The following is a 22330-nucleotide window of genomic DNA, read 5'->3' on the forward strand; positions in this document are numbered from 1 at the left end:
AACAAGGATAGGAGGCATGATATTTGCTTGGATTTTTTTGTATACAGTGTCGGACAAAATGTATTGAACTTAAATTATATTTTTAGTATTTTGCACTTTGAGATCACAATTCTAAAAACGGAACTTGTAATTTGGTTTCAAATTAAAATGCATATATATTTTTTTTTTTTTTGATTTCGTACTGTTATCATCAAAATGAACACGAATTACTTGAAAAGGTAGCGACAAAACAAATTGGACCATTGCAAATATTAGCAAAACAACAATAACATGTGACGCAATAATTAGCTCTTGTTAGTCGGTTAATATTTTTACAAAAGTTGAAGGTGGCTGCCTACGAAATAAATGGCGCAAAATAAAAACAACGAACATTTCAAAGAATTAATAATTAAAGATTTTCGACAAGGATTATCACAAAAAGATATTTGCAAAAAGTATGGTTTACCGAAATCAAGCTTCAGCTTCATTATAAAAAAATTTACAACAACCGGAATACTCGAAACTGTTCACTGCGGTGGCCGTTCAAGGGCCACAACCTCGAAAGACGATGCAAGAATATTTAGAGAATTCCAAAAATATCCGGCTAAATCAGCTACGAGTGTGGTAGAAACTCTCAAATTAAGTATAAGTAGTCGAACCGTACAAAGAAGAGCATGTGCTGCTGGACTTAAAAGTAACCGGGCCGGAAAAAAAGCCGTTCATATCGGAAAAAATAGAAAAAGCTTGAATAAAATTTGCCGAAGAACACATCACAGTTGGTCTATACCGAAGTGGAAAACCGTTTTATTTTCGGATGAATCAAAATTTAATTCAAAATTGTTCTGATGGAATGAAGAGAGTACGGAGACCAATAAGTAGGAGGTTAGATCCACGATATTACCAAGGCACAGTAAAGCATGGGGGAGGTAATGTGATGGTCTGGGGTTGCTTTCCTTGGAAATGGACTAGGACCACCCATACACAAACTAAATGGGATTATGGATAGATTCATGTACCAAGAAATCTTGCAAAGTGTTATGTTCTGCCATGCAGAATGGAATATGCCACTGGTATGGTAATTTCAGCAGGACAATAATCCGAAACACATCTCAAGACATGTAAGAGATTGGTTTGGAATCTCCGATTGAAAATTTTTTGGAAAATCGTAAATAAAAAGATAAATAGCGAAGGTGTGGGAGGAGATAAGGAAAAACTTTTTTGAGCCTTGGTATATGCTTGGAATGCTATAGACAAAGCAACGATAGACAACTTTATTGCTTCCATGGCCAGAAGATGTGCAGCCGTCCTCAAAAACAAGGGATTTTCCACAAAATATTGATTGCATTGTTTGGTTCAATATGTTTTGTCGCGTGACATATTTTAGTTTTTTTTTTTCATAACAAAAGTTTAATTTTTTTTTTTTTTTTAAATTTAGAATAAATCCTATTTGTTTTTATAGAATAAAATTTATGTTTTGAATTTCAATGCATATTTGGTTTTAAACTTGAATCATTTGATATGTTTATGAAGTTTAATGAAAATTGAAATTTAGTCCAATATGTTTTGTCCGACACTGTATATTTGCATTTCTTTTTTTTTTTTTGGTAACAAGAAAATCTCTAGGATACAAATCAGTTGTTAGCTTTGACTTCACACTTAAATTTGTGCAGAAAAAAAAATATAGACTTGTTTGATTTTCGTTACCTAGACTTTTTGGAAATTCCTTTGTCTTTTTCTGTTTCCATTTTTGCCTGTCTCTAACGAATTTCCACTCGTTAGTCAAATCATTTACACAATCACAGGCTCCTCAAAATCCCCCTGTAATGAAATGAAAAAGTGTTTGATTTGTCCAGAGAAAATAATATCCTTTTAAGCGTCTAACACTTTTCCTAAGCCATTGATGCCAGGACATGATGGTCGGACCATTAATTCTTGTCTTGTTTTTCTCTTAGCTTCTTTTTCTTCTTGTTTTTCCTTTGCCAAGAAAATGGCCTTGCTCTTGGCTAAACTCTTTATTAGACCTTCCCCCCTCCATGGTAGCTTCTTTCATCGGCCTTGATTCTGCGTATGTCCACTTTTTTTGGACCATGGTCCTGGCCATGCTCATAAAATGGAGTTAACATTCTATACAATAGCCATTATGGCCACACAAAACATGATGTGCCAATCTCCTTCTCCCCTCCTTCCTTCCCTCCTCTTCCCTTGTCTTTTTAGGGGGCCACATAAGCAGCCATGTCATCATCATCGTCATCCTTGTAATGTTTGTTTAAGCTTTGGCAACTTTTATCCTTACATTGGGTCTGTTGTCATTTAAGCATGTCTCTCTCTCTCTCTCTATGTGTGTGTGTTACCCTTATCCCTTACAACATAACACACTCATCGTCCTGAGTCCTTGCTATGTTTAAAGGATATGTTTTTATCTTTGTATGTCACTCCTTTTGCTTCTCGCTTTTTTTTTTTGTGGGGCGACAAAAGCAAAAACTTCTACTAAAACTTGTTTCGAGGACATAGATAGGTGTGTGTGTGTGTGCGTGTAGTCTATTGTTCTCTGATAACATAAAGAATATTTGGCATTTGGCCATAATTTTACGCATTAAAATAATATTGAGTATTACAGCATTGATATCGATACCACAGGTAGGAACATTACCACTGCTAGTGTTTTGTCCAAAAGGAGAAGAAGAATTATGATCCTTTCTAATAATACCCTTGTTAGTGGAACAATGTGAATGGTGGAAGATGCTATGGCAACTTAAAGAGAAGCTGAACAATTATGACAAATATTGAAAAAAATAAAAATAATTCTGAGTAGATCGAAACGTCATAATTTTTACATTTTTTTCTTAAATTTCATTGAATGAAAGAAAAAAAATTTCGGAAATAGCATCAAATTTTAGAATGAGTTTAGATTTGTTCGAATTGGTCACCTTTGGCACGAATTATGGCCTTCAAACGGCCAATGAAACCATCACACGCTGCCCGAATGTTGCTCAGCGGTATTTTGGCCCATTCCCGGCGAAGGGGGTTGCTTGAGATGATCAGCACTTTGGTATTTTCTTTAGTGCCAACCATGCTTTCCAGAAATACTCCAGACACAAGAGACCAACGGATTGGTATCCGGAGATTTTGGTGGCCATTGTGCACTGGAAATGAAGCGAGGAACCTCATTTTGTAACCATACTTGGGTGGCGCGTATCGAGTGCAATGGTGCTAAGTCCTGTTGGAATGTCCAAGGTCTGCGTTAAATGGCTTAAGCCAACAAATTAATGACAAATTTTGAAAGGCTGGTGTGTCAAACTGGTTCCGATGTTCCTTTTTGTGTCATTTCAAATTCGTCATCAGATTCACTCATCAAAAGACGAATGTTTCAAACTAGTTCCCCAGTTCCCAGTTTATGAATTTGAGTGCCTCTTTTCATTTCAAATTCGTCATGAGTTATGAAAGCTTTTTAGGATGACTCCTGATTGGAGAATTAGATGCCTCGTAGATTTCAGATTTAGTTTTAATTTTATTAATTCAAATCTCAATACTAACATAGGTTAATTGGCTTAAGCCAACAAATTAATGACATATTCTAAAGACTTTGACACATGAGTCTGGTTCCGATGTTCCTTTTTGTGAATTTGAGGACCTCTTTTCATTTAATATTCGTCATCAGATTTACGCATTTATTTTATTTTCCATTTTTTTTTTTTTTTTTTTTTTTTTTTTGGATCAGAGCTGTTTGAAATGAGTCATGGTTGGAGAATGAGATCTTTCATAGATTTTGGATATGGATTTATTTTCAATTTTATTAATTCAAATCATAATACCAACATAGATTAAATGGCTTACGCCTAACTATTCTATAAATAAACATGCATTTATACAACGCCTACTTTACCCGAATATGTTGCAGTTTTCCAAATTTACAAACTAATTACAGATTTCAAAAAGGGATTTTGCCAACTGGTTCCCATGGTCCTTTTTGTGAATTTGAGTTCCTACTTTCACTTCAAATTCGTGATCAGAATCATCCATCTATTTTATTTTTCATTTTGTTGTGGATTCAGTAGTCATTTCAAATTTAGTTTCAATTTTATTAATTCAAATCTTAATACTAAGACAGGTTAAATGGCTTAAGCCAACAAATTAATGACACATTTTAAAGACTCATGTTTCAAACTGGTTCCCATGTTCCTTTTTGTGAATTTGAGGACTTTTTCATTTCAAATACGTCATCAGATTCACACATTTATTTTATTTTCCATTTCATTTTTTTTTTTTTTTTTTTTTGTGGATCAAAGTTGTTTGAGATGAGTCCTGGTTAGAGAATGCGATCTCTATTAGATTTTGGATACGAATTTATTTTCAATTTATTAATTCAAATCTCAATACCAACATAGATTAAATGGTTTTAAGCCTAACTATTCTATAAATAAACATGCATTTATTCAACGCCGACAAATTAATGGCATATTTTTTAGACTCTTGTTTCAAACTGGTTCCCAGGTTCCTTTTGTGAATTTAAGTGGCTCTTGTCATTCCAATTTCGTCATCAGATTAACCCATTTTTTTTTGTAGGTGAAAGTTGTTTAGATGAGTTCATATTGGAAAAAGAGATCTCTCCTATATTTTAGATTCGGATATAAATTCATTTTTATTAATTCAAGTCTTAATACTATCAAATGGCATATTTTGAAGACGTATGTTTCAAACTGGTTCCGAAGTTCCTTTTTGTGAATTTAAGTGGTTCTTCATTTAAATTCATTGATTTATTTTATTCTGCGTTTTTCTTTTGCGGCTTTGAGTTGAACATCCGATTTAGACTAATGATCCCATTTTTGCGAAGGAAATAAATAAAAATTTTTTCTTCTATTGAATTATAGAATATTTCTCGCTCTCTAACCTCCCTTAATTATTTGTAAATAAAAGATTTGTTTTTATTGCATTTTTTTAATATTTCTCTTTTCCTTGTTGAAATTTCTCTTAAATTCCATTGCCACTTTAAAATTTTTCTGATATTTATTTTCTCTTTTCTCCTCCCCCGTTTCTTTACAGCCGCTGTTGTGACAAAAAAAGTTGCGGCAACCGCAATGAAACACCATCGGATCCTGTCATTATTGATCGGTAAGTAACCTTATATATACTTATATATCCTTACAACCATCTACAAAACTGAGAAGGAGAGAGGGCGCAAAAAATTGTAGTAGTCACAAAGTATTAAGTTCGGCTATAACAATATTATATCCAACGAACATCAATATCATAGTGACATTTTGCGTATTGAATATTTATCCTACGTTCGTCTTGCGATGTCTTCTTTGCAAGGCTGGCAAAGACATTGCACTCGGTCTCCCCTTGTTTATGTGGAGGGGCAATATGGAGGAGATGAGAGGCAGTAGCAGCAGCCTTTTGAAGTTGACATTTTAAGCAGCTTTTCATTATAATAAATAACAGACGCAAGGATATGACTCAATATTGCCAAGGATAAATATTTTCCTGTTTTTTTTTTTTTTGTATATCTGCCTGTCTGTATGATGCTATAGTATGGGTTACAATAAATTTTTATTGTAATAATTGAAGCATACTTTACATGCATTCAACTTGAGTTGGAAAAGAAACAAGAAAGGATGCAAGGATAGTGTATTAAATTCAATTTTATTTTAAGGTAATATTTTCTAAAAGTTCGGTGTTTGAAGAAAAATAGGGTCCAGAGAAAAACTGGTTAACCGATCTCCATAAAATTTGGCCAAGATATTTCTGAGCTGTATTCGATATATTTCCCTGAATATCGTTGTTACGGAGTGCATATTACGGCTGTGGGTAACAAATATAACAAATCGGATGAACAATATATATGGGAGCCATAGCTATATCTGAACCGATCTTCACCAAAATTGACATACTAGCTTCTAGACTCAATTCGGTCGTATGTGCCAAATTCCATTCAATTTGGACAAATATAAGACGTTTGGTGCGCAATCCAAAGTAAATCGGACGAAGTTATATATGGGAGCTATATCCAAATCTGCACCGATCTCGATAAAATTTGGCAAAGGTATTTCTGAGCTGTATTTGTTATATTTCCCCAAATATTGTTGTTATAGAGTGCATATTACGGCTGCGGAGGACAAAATTAAAAAAAAAATCGGATGAACAATATATATGGGAGCTATAGCTATATCTGAACCGATTTCAATCAAATTTGGCATACTTATTTTCAGGCCTAATTTGGTTGTATGTGCAAAATTCCATACTATTTGGGCTGATATTACACGTTTGGTGCACAATAAAAGCCAAATCGGACGTAGATATATATGGGAGCTATATCTAATTTTTTACCGATCCAATCTCCAATTTCAATAGGGTTCGTCCTTGGGCCAAGCAAATGTTGTTTGGAAAATTTCATCTCAATCGGATAATAAATGCGACCTGCATTTTGTTCACAAGAATACATGGACAGACGGACCAGCGGACGGACGGACGGACGGACGGACGGATAGAGTGATTGACATGCATAAATCAATTCAGAAAGTGATTCTATGGAGATCCTCAAAAGTAACTATGGGTCTATCTCGCTTCCTTCTCCATGTTACAACCAAATGCACAAAGACATAATACCCTTACCACTATGTGGTGTAGGGTATAAAAACATTAAGTTCGGCCGGGCCGAAATTTTAATACCCTCCACCTTATCCTAAGGAAACATAAGAACCCATTATGACCCTCAAACGCCAATTTTTACCCAAATCCGCAAAGAAACGAGCCAAAAATCATCAAAATATTTAAGATCTGGAGGTACCGTCATATGGGGACTATACCAAAACGTGGACCTATACATCCAATGTCTTGCCACTCGAGCTGGGACCCGTCATGACCTACAAATACCAATTTTTAGACAAATCCGTGAAAAAATGTGGCAAAAACAATCAAAATACCGAATATCGGGAGGTACCTTTATATGGGGGCTATACCAAATCGTGGACCTATACTTGCAATGTCTCGCCACAACAGCTGGGACCCGTCGTTACCTACAAATGCCAATTTTCAGACAAATCAGCGAAGAAATGTGGCAAAAATCATCCAAATACCGAATATCGGGAGGTACCATTCTATGGGGACCATACCGAAACGTGGACCGATATATCTCATTTTCAAAGCCAACAATCATAGACACAATACAAATTGCTCTGCTAAATTTTGGCGCTCTACGTCAAATAATGTGGGCTATATCGTGATTTCAACAGGCAGACAGGACATCGTTAAATCGACTTAGGGGTCTACAACTAATATTTGGGGATGTAGGGTATACAAAAAGGTGAAGGGTATACAAAATGGGATTTATTTGACAAATATACAATGGAATTGATAATTTAAATCTACTCGTTTTACTAAATCCGCTTAACTATAAACGTCCCATAATTTTCGAAATCATCATCAAAATATATTTCCAAAAATTAGTTCCTAATTCAGCCTTGCACAAATAATTAGCCACTTCCCCCCTGATTCCCAAACTTATTTTCTTTTTCCTCATTGCCTTCTGCCAACATTTCACAAAGTCATTTACATTAACTGGCTTTACACGTGACATGCTCACGTGTCGGCAAATTATGTTTACTGGTGGCATGCCTTACAACCTACAACCAACCTCCTCGTCATCATCCGAATTTCCAAAACATGCGGGGCCAAAAACAACAAAACGACCACAACATGAGAGGAGGACATCTCTCATTTGTTTTATGAACGATGTAAATTGTTGTTGTTGTCTGTTAAACAACAGCCATGACATGTCGATAATTTTCCGTTACAAACAAATGGAACAGGGTTGGTGGTTTTTTTTTTTGAGAGGGACCGTACGAAAAACACAAAAATTTAAATATATATGTTGTTGTTGCATTTTTAAAAATATTGAACATATCGGGAAATAAATTTTGGCAAACGCATGTTGTTTTGTTATGTTCGACATGGAAAAAGGAAATTGGAAAGAAAAAAAAAAAAAAAAAGAGGAGGAGAAGAGATACTCAACTCCTCACAGTGGAAATAGAATTGAACACACTTTTGCCACATTAAAAACGGTTTAATTTGTTTTTGTTGGTTTAATTACTTAACAAAAAAAAAGGAATTTGGAAAAGCAACTCTAAACCGAATTTTTTAATTGTCTGATAATTTTTATTGGAATGCTCATTTGAGCATAACCTCAAAAAGAGTAAGGTTGACGAGTAGGAATTGACAATTTAATTTCGTCTCATTAAAAAAAAAAAATAATAATAATAATAATAATAAATAAAAAATAATCGTGGAATCTTTTAAGGATCGAATATAATCGGAAAAAATCTAATCATGCGAACCCTAAACATAAAATCAAGAGAGGAGTTGATATTCACTAGTCGAAGCCTATGTTTATTGAACACAGATTGCTTACTGAACACAGCCAAAAATTAAATAAACAAATCATTTCTGGAAAAGATTACTCAGTCGTTAAAAATAATTCTAAAAATAAACCCATTGGAGATTTTTTTTTTTTTTTCAAAATGATAAACCAGTAAAGAAAGTCTTAAAGTCGGGCGGGGCCGACTTTATGATACCCTACACCACTTCGCTAATTTAGTAGAGCTCCGCATAAAAATTAAAAGTTTTTATGGGAGAATTCAATCATACACGCTATGATTATAATTATAATTTAAAGTACAAAGGACTAAATATGCCGAAGCATTTGTATCTTTTAAATTCGGACCTGTATTACCCATTTGGTGCACAATTAATTTGAAATCGGATAAAATATATATGTGAGCTAAATCCAAATCGGAACCGATCTCGATAAAATTTGGCAAAGATATTTCTGAGCTATTTTTGATATATTTCCCTGAATATCGTTGTTACGAAGTGCATATTACGGCTGTGGGTAACAAATATGACAAATCGGATGAACAATATATATGGGAGCTATAGCTATATCTGAACCGATCTTCACCAAATTTGGCATACTAGCTTCTAGGCTCAATTCGGTCGTAAGTGCCAAATTCCATTCCATTTGGGCAAATATTAGACGTTTGGTGCACAATAAAAGGTAAATCGGACGAAGTTATACATGGGAGCTATATCCAAATCTAAACCGATCTCGTTAAAATTTAGCAAAGGTATTTCTGAGCTGTATTTGATATATTTCCCCAAATATTGTTGTTACAGAGTGCATATTACGGCTGCGGAGGACAAAAACAAAACAAATCGGATGAACAATATATATGGGAGCTATAGCTATATCTGAACCGATTTCCATCAAATTTGGCATACTCATTTTCAGGTCCAATCTGATTGTACGTGCAAAATTCCATACTATTCGGACTGATATTACACGTTTGGTGCACAATAAAAGGCAAATCGGACGAAGATATATATGGGAGCTATATCTAAATTTTGACCGATTATCTCCAATTTCAATAGGGTTCGTCCTTGGGCCAAACAAATGATTTGTGTAAAATTTCATCTGGATAGGGCAATAAATGCGAACTGTACTTTGTTTACCAAAATACATGGACAGACGGACGGACGGACGGACGGACGGACGGACGGACGGACGGACATGCATAAATCGACTCAGAATGTGATTCTATGCAGATCATCAAAAGTAACTATGGGTCTATCTCGCTTCCTTCTCCATGTTACAAACAAATGCACAAAGACATAATACCCTGACCATCTTGTGGTGAAGGGTATGAAAAAAAGAAACCAACCATGGGAACTCCTTCACAACTCCTTTAACAGATGATATTGATATCCACCAGTTAGAGCTTATGTTTATTGAACACAGATTGCATACTAAACACAGCCAAAAATTACGGGGTGAGATAAAAAAGCGGCAACAAAGTCAAATGCCATATTTTTACATTTTTTTAAAAATTTTATTGAATTAAGCAAAACATCAAAAGCATCAAATTTTAGAAATTTCAGTTTAGATTTGTTCGAATAGGTCACCTTTGGCACGAATGGGTGCCATTTTACCTTCCGCCACATTACGTTTGAATTGGCGCCCAATATGAATTGGGCAACAACTGCTTCCTACTACTACTACTCCTACAATAGACTAGAATAGTTGGCAACCTAATACATTCAAGGCGAGAAACAGCTGTCTCAATTCATGTTGGGCGCCATTTCGAAACCAAAATGAGGATATTTTCTCATCTCTGCCGAATTACTTTCGAATGCAAGCAATGCGACCTAGAAGAGAATAGTATCTATCCTACGGAGTGAGATGAAAAAAACTACAGCCAACTTCAGACTGCTGTCATTTCTAAGCCACTCGTCCGACAGCTATTAAAATTATTCCAGTGACAGTTGTTTACAGGCGTACAAAAGCATTTTGGTGAGAATTTTCCAGAAAAAAAGTTATCAGTGATGGAATTCAAGCGGGATCGAGTGATTTCTTTATATTTGGCTGGAGAACCATAAGTGGCTATTCGTTAGGGCACTCCAGCATTTAATTGTGAATAAATCTTTTGTATCTCGTAGCATCGCTCATTACCGTGATACTGGTAGCTGGTAGCGTAGCTCAACGTCAAGGAAGTGGACGAAAGAAACCGGCAACATCAGTAGAAATTGTTCGAAAAGTAAAGAAGCGACTTGATAGAAAGCCGCGCGTCGCAGTGACCTTAAAATGGCTTGTGAGCTGAACATATCGCAATATTCCATTCGGCAAGTATTGAGCTCATTTTTCAATATTTGCCGAATGGAATATTGCGAGCCATTTTTCGGCCACTGCGACGAGGGTTTCGATCAAGTCGCTTCTTTACTTTTCGAACCATTTCTGCTGATGTTGATGTTTTCTTCCGTCCACTTCCTTGACGTCATTGAAATTTCAGAAAGTGCAGAAACTTACACCGCAACGGAAAGAAAATGGGCCCAAAAGAGCTAAATAGTTGGCCGCAAGTGTTGAACTGCCGAATTTGGGTTTCTCCGATGAGAAACCCAACCGTTGTCCAGCAGTTTGTAAACAAACAAAACGATCCGCTCGTGTTTACTTGAGGTCCAAAGATGTCTGCTGAAAATGTGCACCTTCGCTTGGCCACCAGAACTCAAGCGCCGGCCATGGTGATGGTGTGATGTGGGCCGCCATAACAGCCGATGGTCGTTCTCCGCTCGTATTAATCGACCATCGTATTAATGGCATCAGAATAAATGCCGAATATAATCGCGAAAATATTCTGGAGGGTGTATTAAAGCCTTGGGCAGCGCAAACATGTTGGCCGCAGACCTTGGACATTCCAACAGGACTCAGCACGCGCCACCCGAGAATGGTTACAAAATGAGGTTCCTCGCTTCATTTCCAGCGCAAAATGGCCATCAAAATCTCCGGATACCAATCCGTTGGACTATTGTGTCTGGAGTATTTTGGCAAGCAAGGCTTGGCATTAAAAAATACGAAATTGTCGATAACCTCAAGCAAGCGCTTCGCCGGGAATGGGCCAAAATACCGCAGAGCAACAATCAGGCAGCGTATGACGGTCTCTTTGGCCGTTTGAAGGCCATAATTCGTACCAAAGGTGACCAATTCGAACAAATCTAAACTTATTCTAAAATTTGATGATTTCCGAAATTTTCTGCTTTCATTCAATAAAATTTAAAAAAAAATAGTAAAAATTATGGGGTTTGACTTTATTGCAGTTTTTTTTATCTCACCCTGTAGAGCTGATGCAAATATTAGAATTTACAAAATCGCAGTAAAATATTTTCTTTGAAAATGTTGACATTTTGTGCGCTAGGTACCAGATGGAGTGCATCGATATTGCCCATCTCCGAACTCGATCTAAGTTTGATAATAATTTTACGATGTCCGAAGTTTGGATCAAATCGGAAACTCCCTTTGAGAGTTATCGGACGGATGGATGGATATCACTAGCTCGACTTCAAATGTCCTGAAATGGATTTGTTCCAAAGATACCTAGGGGGATATTTAATATTATCTTCTATGCCGCCTTGCTATGAATTGGCGCCCAATATGAATTGGGCCATAACTGAACTGAACGTGCTTCCCAAATGACTAGAATACGAGTTAGCAACCAACTACTTTTAGAATAAAGCAGTTGCCACAATTCATGTTGGGCGCCACTTTGGCAGCAGAGTTTTAAAAACGAAGCAATCTTCCCAATTCATATTGGGCGCCATTTAGGAAGCAATGCGGTGTACAATAGTTACTATTCTATCCCACACCATAATTTTTCGCGAAATGGCGCCCAATATGAAATGCGATAACTACGTCCGACTAAAAGTTGTGTTTTGAAATAAGATTTCCCTTAAAAATTTCCACATTTTCCGCAGATTTATTTACAAAATTCCAAATAATTTTTTTACTTTTCCTTTGGCTTTTCCAACGTCTTCTTGTCAATGAAAAATACGTGTTTTATATTTTTTGTTTACCTTTGCTTTATCTTGTGTCTATATCTTTGGAAAATGTATTTATATCACCACCACCCGCCCCCAACTCACTTCTCGCCCCTCTGTCTCTTTCCCAAATCTAGCAAAAGAAGGGCAAAAAGACCGTTAACGCACTTTGATGCGTATTTATTTATTTTTGGTATGCTCTTGACTCATGTTTGCCTCATTTTGTTTTTGGCCAAAATCCCAACAGCATGAGTTTGAATCCCAAAGCAACCCCCAAAAATACCGGGAAGTCGTAGGTAAACATGAAAATGTTTTGATGCGTAGAAAAACAAATAAAAAGCACCCTTTTATTGGAGATGGAGAGAGAGGGGGAGGAGAGGAGAGGTGGGGAGAAATACCGGCCGCCAAGTTTTTGGCAAAAAGGGATTTTTTTTTTTGAAGAGGAAGAAGAATTTTCTTGGAAAGGAATGGGGGGAGTTGGGAGAGTAAAAGCCAAAATGGTTGTAGCGAAAGGGAAGAGTGAGAGAAATGGTGACGGCGTTTGAGGGTGAATGGTTGGATTTTAGTCATGGAAGAGGGAGATGCTTGGGAGAGGAAATACTCAACAAATTTGAGTGAAAAGAATTTGATAAAAATTAGGAATTTTAGAAAAAATGTAAATTAAAAAAAATTAATAATTAAATGAAAAAAATTAAGTATTATTTTTAAAATATTTTCGATTTTTGTTTACAAAATTTAATCCATTTATGTGGTTATTTTTTTTTTTTCTCTCTAAAAAAAATCATTTAACTCAAGAGAGTTCGCCAAGCAACAGTTTTCTCCCCAAGGACCTTGTTAGCTTTCGTTTTCTGTTTTTATTTTATTTTTTTTTTTTTTTTTTTTGGTGGAGTTCCTCAGCCAAAAAGTGAAAGTGGAATGTATTTTTTGTTGTTGTTGTCATTGTAGCTGTTGTTTTGGAACCAAAAAGCTTTCCATTGTCAACATATCATCAGCAAAGATTTACTCTAAGAACTCGCTGAAGGGCAGTTACAGACATCTCAACAAGTCTGTTTCTGTGGAAAACTGCCAGAAGGGTTTCTTAAAGAATTGCGGAATTTCGCACTTATTTACAGAGACACACACACACACATAAGGCCTAGAGCTTTACACATACTTAGGCAATTCACAAACAAAATGGTCTACCGGCAAAGGACCATGACCATGATGGCGTAACGAGGGCGAAATAGAAAAAATCACTCCAGCCATGAAAAAAAAAAAATAGGAAATGGGAATCCTTTTTGAAATTTTGCACAACATCAATTGGCATGTTAACGTGTTCTTTTTTTCTGGCTATGCTTCGAAGGCCAAGATGTACAGTTAATTTTTATTTTTGTTGGGTTCATAAAACTATGGACACTTCCGTTTTTTTTTGCTGGTTTTTCTCAAAAGGAATCTGAAAAAAACTAATGTCCCTTTATCAATATTTACATGGGCTTCCCTGCTAGTTTGACCTTTTAAATTAAAGGTCAATTTGATTATTGAGCCTAAAATAGACACGCACAGTTAAATACAATGGACATGGAAGTCATGGAAGGATATCGAAAAGTTAAATTGGAAAGGAAAAAAAAATCAGAAAATAGAAAATAGGAAATAAAAATAAAAAAAATATTCAAGTTATGTTTAGCACGTAGTTGGTTTTTTTTTTCTCAAAACTCATTACACAGCTCATTGATTTTGGAAATCGGAAAGTTGGAATTGGTGTGCTTAAAAAAAAAAAGAAATATATATATAAATATATGTATCTATATATATATATATATATATATAGATACATATATTTTTAAAAAAAAATCCACGATTGCTATAGCCTTTGAAAAATATTTTTAAAAAATCCTTGACTATTATAGACCTACAAAAACTATTTTTAAAAAATTCACGATTATTATAGACTCTGGAAAAATATTTTTTAAAAATTCCAAGACTGTTATGGGCCTTCAAAAAAACTTTTTTTAAAAAATCCTCGACAATTATAGACCTTCAAAAAATATTTGTTGAAAATCCACAACTGTTATAGGCCTTCGAAAAATATTTTTAAAAAATACACGATTATTATAGGCCTTGGAAAAATATTTGAAAAAAAAAATCCATGACTATTATAGAGGTTCCAAAATATATTTTTAAAAAATTCACGATTTTTATAGGTTTTGGAAAAATCTTTTTAAAGATTTCAAGACTGTTATAGGCTTTCGAAAAATATTTTTAAAAAATAATTAAAAAAATCCGTAGGCCTTCTAATAATATTTTTAAAAAATCCACGATTGCTATAGCCTTTGAAAATATTTTTAAAAAATCCTTGACTATTATAGACCTACAAAAACTATTTTTAAAAAATTCACGATTATTATAGACTCTGAAAAAATACTTTTTTAAAAATTCCAAGACTGTTGTGGGCCTTCAAAAAATATTTTTTAAAAAATCCTCGACAATTATAGACCTTCAAAAAATATTCGTTGAAAATCCACAACTGTTATAGGCCTTCGAAAAATATTTTTAAAAAATACACGATTATTATAGGCCTTGGAAAAATATTTGAAAAAAAATCCATGACTATTATAGAGGTTCCAAAATATATTTTTTAAAAATCCACGATTTTTATAGGTTTTGGAAAAATATTTTTAAAAAATCCTTGACTATTATAGACCTACAAAAACTATTTTTAAAAAATTCACAATTATTATAGACTCTGAAAAAATATTTTTTAAAAATTCCTTCAAAAAACTTTTTTTAAAAAATCCTCGACAATTATATACCTTCAAAAAATATTTGTTGAAAATCCACAATAAATAAATAAAATACACGATTATTATAGGCCTTGGAAAAATATTTGAAAAAAAATCCATGACTATTATAGAGGTTCCAAAATATATTTTAAAAAAATCCACGATTTTTATAGGTTTTGGAAAAATATTTTTAAAGATTTCAAGATTGTTATAGGCTTTCGAAAAATATTTTTAAAAAATAATTAAAAAAAATCCGTAGGCCTTCTAATAATATTTTTAAAAAATCCACGATTGCTATAGCCTTTGAAAAATATTTTTAAAAAATCCTTGACTATTATAGACCTACAAAAACTATTTTTAAAAAATTCACGATTATTATAGACTCTGGAAAAATATTTTTTAAAAATTCCAAGACTGTTATGGGCCTTCAAAAAACTTTTTTTAAAAAATCCTCGACAATTATAGACCTTCAAAAAATATATGTTGAAAATCCACAACTGTTATAGGCCTTCGAAAAATATTTTTAAAAAATACACGATTATTATAGGCCTTGGAAAAATATTTGACAAAAAAATCCATGACTATTATAGAGGTTCCAAAATATATTTTTAAAAAATTCACGATTTTTATAGGTTTTGGAAAAATCTTTTTAAAGATTTCAAGACTGTTATAGGCTTTCGAAAAATATTTTTAAAAAATAATTTAAAAAATTCGTAGGCCTTCTAATAATATTTTAAAAAAATTCACGATTGCTATAGCCTTTGAAAATATTTTTAAAAAATCCTTGACTATTATAGACCTACAAAAACTATTTTTACAAAATTCACGATTATTATAGACTCTGAAAAAATATTTTTTAAAAATTCCAAGACTGTTATGGGCCTTCAAAAAACTTTTTTTAAAAAATCCTCGACAATTATAGACCTTCAAAAAATATTTGTTGAAAATCCACAACTGTTATAGGCCTTCGAAAAATATTTTTAAAAAATACACGATTATTATAGGCCTTGGAAAAATATTTGAAAAAAAATCGATGACTATTATAGAGGTTCCAAAATATATTTTTAAAAAATCCACGATTTTTATAGGTTTTGGAAAAATCTTTTTAAAGATTTCAACATTGTTATAGGCTTTCGAAAAATATTTTTAAAAAATAATTTAAAAAAAAATCCGTAGGCCTTCTAATAATATTTTTAAAAAATCCACGATTGTTATAGGCATTCCAAAAATATTTAGGAAGCCCACGACTATTATTGGCCCTGAAAAAATATATTTAAAACATCCACAATTGTTGTAAGCCTGCAAAAAAATGTATTTTAAAAATTCACGACTATAATAGACCTTCAAAATAATTTTTAATAAATCCACGACTATATTTGACCTACAAATATATTTTTAAAAAATCCACGATAGTTATAGGCCCTAAAAAAATATTTTTAAAAATTCCAAGACTTTAAAAATTCCTTCGGAAAATATTTAGAAAAAATCCACAATTGTTATTGACCTTCTAAAAATATTTAGAAAAAATCCACAATTATTAAAATACAGAATTGTTATAGGCCTTTGGATATCTTTTTAAAAAATCCACGATTATTATAGGCACTGAAAAATATTTTTAAAAAATCAACGACTATTATAGGACCAAAAAAAATATTTTTAAAAAATCCATGACTATTATAGAAGTAAAAAAAATATTTAAAAAAAAGCCACGATTCTTATAGGATTACAAAATTATAAAAAGCCCATGACTATTATAGAAGTTAAAAAAATATTTTTAAAAATATTTGCCAGTCTCCAGTTTCAAATTAAATTTTTAAATGTATTTAATTAGGTATTGATAACTTGCCAAGCTTATGTTTATTGAACACAGCCGCCGATGAATTGCTAAACACAGCCAGATATTGCATGTGGTCTCTTACAGAATATATCGATAGAAAATTTTAGGAGAATTGATTGTAATTGTTTGATTTTTCCAGCTTCTGAAACTTCTTTTCTGCTCATTTTTCCATTCCGCTATTCAAATTCAACCAATATCTTCTTCGGGTTTTCTTTCTGGCTATCTTTTGCCAGTCGGCTGTGTTCAATAAACATATGCTCTGACTACTGTATTCGAGAATACTGACGTATTGTGTAAAAGTGAGCAAACATGTAACCAAAGGCTCGATTCGGTCTCAGTTTCAAATCTGTTTTGAATTTTCAAATATTTTCACTTAAGAACTACTTAAACTAATCTTAACTTAACCTTATCGCAGTCATACAATAGTTCGTGTCAACTCAATTATATGGCTTCTCGTCTCTTCATTCAAGTGGTCTCTTACTGAGGATATCGTTAGCTGTGTGTGGGTAGATCAAATGTCCAATAAATGCATACAAGCTGCCATGAAGGCTTGGAAATAGATAATTTTAGGGAATTGATTTTAATTGTCCGATTTTTCCAGCTTTTGAAACTTCTTTTCATTTGTTATTCCACTACTGAGTCTCTACAAATTTTTCTTATCGATTCCGGTAGACTAGGTTTAGTGGGTGTCTCGGACGGAAATTTTCTGCTCAGAAATTCTCCATATACTTCCACGATTACTTCTCAAAATTCGTTTGTCCTCTCAATTAGCTTTTTCAGCTTTTTGATATGGACGATTTTGTTGTTGCAAAATATTTTCTCTTTCGACTTCTCAGCGACTTTTTCTCATCAAATTCTTTTTATCGACTGTGCGAGCCCTGCTAACTTTTTCAGCTTTTTAATAGGGACGACTTTGTTGTTGAAAGATATTTTGTCTTTCGACTTCTCATCTCTGCAATTTTTTTCTCCTCAAATTCTTTTTATCGACTATGCGAGCCCTATCAGATGTGTCTTCGTTTAGTAGGTTACTCAGCTTTTTGATGTGGACGATTTTGTTATTGAAACATATTTTCTCTTTCGATTTCTCATCTCAGCCATTTTTTTCTCCTCAAATTATTTTTATCGACTGTGCGAGCCCTACTAACTTTTTCAGCTTTTTAATAGGGACGACTTTGTTGTTGAAACATATTTTCTCTTTTAATTTCTCATCTCAGCAATTTTTTTCTCTTCAAATTATTTTTATCGACTATTCGAGCCCTACCAGATGTGTCTTCCTTTAGAAGGCCGTTCCCTCGCTCATAAATTAATTTTCTGCCCAGATATTCTATGCTTCCGCAATCATTCTCGACACTTTCTTTCTCGCCAAGTGCCATTCCGAAAACTCTTCATAGCTTCCATGAAAATTTGTCATAATTTGTCAATTTTTGGTTATGTTTCAATTGTCTGCAGCTGTGTTCAATAAACATAAGCTTTGATTAGTGAGTACGGGAGTAGGATATCAGCTGATCGCTTTAATTTTTTTTCTTTTCAATTCCTAAAAAAACTCGTGGTTTTAAAAATGAAATTCTGCCGTATGGAGGGTTTATACCCAGAAGAACCAGGCTGTAGGGCCTGATATGATCGACTTCATCCGATTATAACCTTTGATGCTTATGTTTAAATTGTCTGCAGCTGTGTTCAATAAACATAAGCTTTGATTAGTGAGTTCTGGAGTGGGATATCAGCTGATCGCTTTAAAATCTCTTTTCTTTTTCAATTTCTAAAAAAAACTACTCGGCATTTTAAAATGAAATTTTGCCATATGGAGTGTTCATACCCAGAAGAACCCGGTTGTAGGGCCTGATATGATCGACTCCATCCGACCATAACCTTTATTACTTATTTTTCTCTAGATGATATACCAATAACTCCATTAAGTAGGAGAATCATGGCCAAGCTTTATGGGCAACCTTAAGAAAAATCTGTAGGTTTTTCATATGCCGCTCCACGAAAAAAAATATTCACCATCAAAAAAAGAAGCAAAAACCCGACGACATCTTCAATAAAAATCAACCTACTTTGTGATTGTGGCTGTGTGGCATGAGACATGCTGCTGAGAGACAATCTAGCTAATTACAGCACTTGGGTGGTCCTCATGACTCAAACTGCCACTGGTGCGGCACGATGCATTGACAAACGTACTGCTGCAGCATGTTTGCTCCAGGGATGTCAACCAATATGGTAAGCATGGTGGCGGCAATCGCTTGAAGTGTGCCGTAACCCACAAGCTTCAAGCTCCACCGTATACATGCGACAACAAAAATCGCATCAGGAATTTTCTTCAAAATCTGCACAAAATGATGAAATCCCGAAAAGTAGCGGGAATGAGAGAGAGAATGCCAAAGCTTTCAAAACACCAAAGGGTATATGGCATACGAACACGTAGGCCAGAACTCGATCAACAATCCAGGGAAAAAACACCTAAATACTTACTGGACTTGCTATGGGACGGCAAAGCTCTCTAAGGCTTAAGGTACACACCGGCGCATTTCAATCTAGCTTGGCTCGAAGAGAGAGACATTTTTCTTGACGTTGGTGGATTTAGTCTGTTTTTCATTATCATTTTCTTGCCTGGTAATTGCATTTTTTCTCGTTCAATTGCAAACCTCGGCGAACTGCTACAACAAAAAAACAAAAACATAATGATTTCATTACCCAACGTGATGTTATTAGCAAAAGTTAGTAACATTCGTAATTATCCCATAACTGGCATATTAATTAAATGTTTTGTTCTCTCACTTGGTATGTTGTTGGCCGGGCTAGTTGGCCGGCAACCTGGGCTAGTTGTTGCCAACATTGTCCACTTGGATTTGAACATTAAGTGCTTTACCCAGACTGCCCGTGTAAACATCGGTAGCCAATATCAGGCGTTTTAGCCGTATTTATATTTCCACGTAATTGTTGATTGGCAATTTAACGCTTAGTATTATTGCATTGCATTTTTTTGTGGTTGTTGTTGTTGCTGTTTTTTTGTAGCCTACCGCTTGTTAGCCATGTTAAGTGAACGTTTTCTTCTTCTGCAGTAGCTCTGAGCAGTAGCTCATTTTGCAAATTGTCCAAGTTTGTGAATGTGTCAATGTGCAATGTTGCCACAATGTGCCGGCAGGCAGGGAAGGCAGACCCGATCCAACTAGCCTTGTTAGTGGCTCATCATTGCTGCTTCTCCTTTGCCTCGTCTTCTTGTCGCACTTTCTTACCTCACATATTTCGGTTTCTATATTTATATATTTTTTAATGATCTCGTTTCAAAATGTGCAGATATTTCATGCCACACCGCCAACGACAATGATGGATAAAGAATCCTTAACCGCCAAGTGCTAAGAAATCAGAGGTGGGGCAACGAAATTTTATTTAAAATTAATTATTTATAAATAATAAATTAAAAAAGTCCTAAAATAGTATTTCAGAATTTATCCTTTGATTTGCTACGCTAATATGCCAGAATTCCCCAAACACAGCTCGCGTTTATTGAACACAGACGCACAAGACTTGCTAAACACAGCCAGGAAATGTGAGCACACAAAACACGTGGACAAAATTATACTTTTGAAGAGAATAATTTAAAGAGAAATAATAACTGACTAATATTTGAGAGGAAGAGAAGATCAAAAGTTTAAAAAGGACACTGAAGGCTTTTTAAATTCCTTAAAAAAAATGGTTTCAGTGCTCCAGAGTTCACTAATCATAGCTTATGTTTATTGAACGCAAATGACTTACTAAACACAGCCAAGAAATGTGCGCACAAAACACCTACAAGAACTTACATAGTTGATAAGAGGCAATTGAAGAGAAAGAGAGAGAAAAGATGTTTAAAAGAGTCTATATAAGATAAGAAGCTAAAGAGCGATACTGATTGCATTTTACTTTCCTTAGAAATAGATTTCAGTGCTCCAGAGTTTACTAATCACAGCTTATGTTTATTTAACGCAGATGACTTACTAAACATAGCCAAAAAAATACGCTCACAAACCTTCAAGACGATTTGACACAATTGAGAAGAGGAATTTGAAGAGAAGTTGTGGCTAATTAATATTTGAAAGGAAGAGAAGTTCAGAAGTTTTAAAAGGACACTGAAGGCTTTTTAAATACCTTAAAAATCATATCAGTCCTCCAGAATTCCCCAAAACACAGCTTATGTTTATTGAACACAGACGCAGACGACTTGTTAAACACAACCAAGAAAAACGCACACAAAACACGTGGACAAACCTATACTTTTGGCACGAAAAATTTGAAGAGAAATTGTAACTAATTAATATTTGAAAGGAGGAGAAGTTCAGAAATCAGAATTTTAAAAAGAACACTAAACGATTCTTGAATTCCCTAAAAAAGAGGTGTCTTTGCTCCAGAGTTCACAAATCACAGCCTAGACGCCGGCAAAAACTTCTACAGTTGAACTTTTAGAGAAGAAGCATTAAAGAGAAAGAAACATGCGGCTCAATGATTCAATCGGACCTCGCAATAAAAAATGCTCACTCACAAATCTATCAGCAACTATGGAGTGAATGGAAGGAAAATTATAAAAATATTTCAATCATTAAAGGCATATACTTCTCTCAATTTTTTCCCAGAATCGCCGTCTCGTCATTGGTGTGCTGGTTCCAACATGGCTCCTCGAGAGATCAAACTCATAAATCGACTATTCACCGGTCACACATACGGAATAACTTACCTATTTCTCATAAACTTGTGAAGAACACTGATTGCATTTTAAATTCATTAAAAAATGGTCTCAATCCTCCAGAACTCACTAATCACAGCTTATGTTTATTGAACGCAAATGACTTACTAAACACAGTCAAGAAATGCGCTCGCACCTTTTACAAGAATTTACACAGTTGATAAGAGAAATTTAAAGAGAAAGAGAAAAGATGTTCAAAAGAGTCTATATAAGATAAGAAGCTAAAGAGCGATACTGATTGCATTTTAATTTCCTTAGAAATGGATTTCAGTGCTCCAGAGTTCATTAATCACAGCCCGTGTTTATTGAACACTGACGCCGAGACGATTTTACACAATTGAGAAGAGGAATTTGAAGAAAAATAGTAACCAATTAATATTTGAAAGGAGGAGAAGTTCAGAAGTTTAAAAAGGACACTGAAGGCTTTTTAAATTCATTAAAAAAATCGTTTCAGTGCTCCAGTATTCCCTAAACACAGCTCGTGTTTATTGAACACAGACGCACGAGACTTGCTAAACATAGCCAGGAAATGTGAGCACAAAACACGTGGACAAATCTATGATTTTAATAAGAGAAATTTGAAGAGAAATAGTAACTAATTAGTATTTGAAAGTAAGAGAAGTAGAAAAGTTTAAAAAAACACTGAACGCATTTCAAACTGCTTAAAAAATGGTTGCA

General features: G+C 34.2%; 1 protein-coding gene across 1 annotated transcript in view; it reads left to right on the plus strand.

The window, feature by feature from the left end:
- Nucleotides 1–22330, plus strand: part of LOC101900301 (transcription factor collier) — a 92632-nt gene that overhangs the window by 40962 nt on the left and 29340 nt on the right. Inside the window, exon 5 of the mRNA XM_059126259.1 lies at nucleotides 5020–5088. Coding sequence (XP_058982242.1) covers nucleotides 5020–5088 — 69 coding nt within the window. The remainder of the gene's footprint in view (nucleotides 1–5019; nucleotides 5089–22330) is intronic.

This window comes from Musca domestica, unplaced genomic scaffold, assembly GCF_030504385.1.
Source record: "Musca domestica strain aabys unplaced genomic scaffold, Musca_domestica.polishedcontigs.V.1.1 37, whole genome shotgun sequence".
Lineage (NCBI taxonomy): Eukaryota > Metazoa > Arthropoda > Insecta > Diptera > Muscidae > Musca > Musca domestica.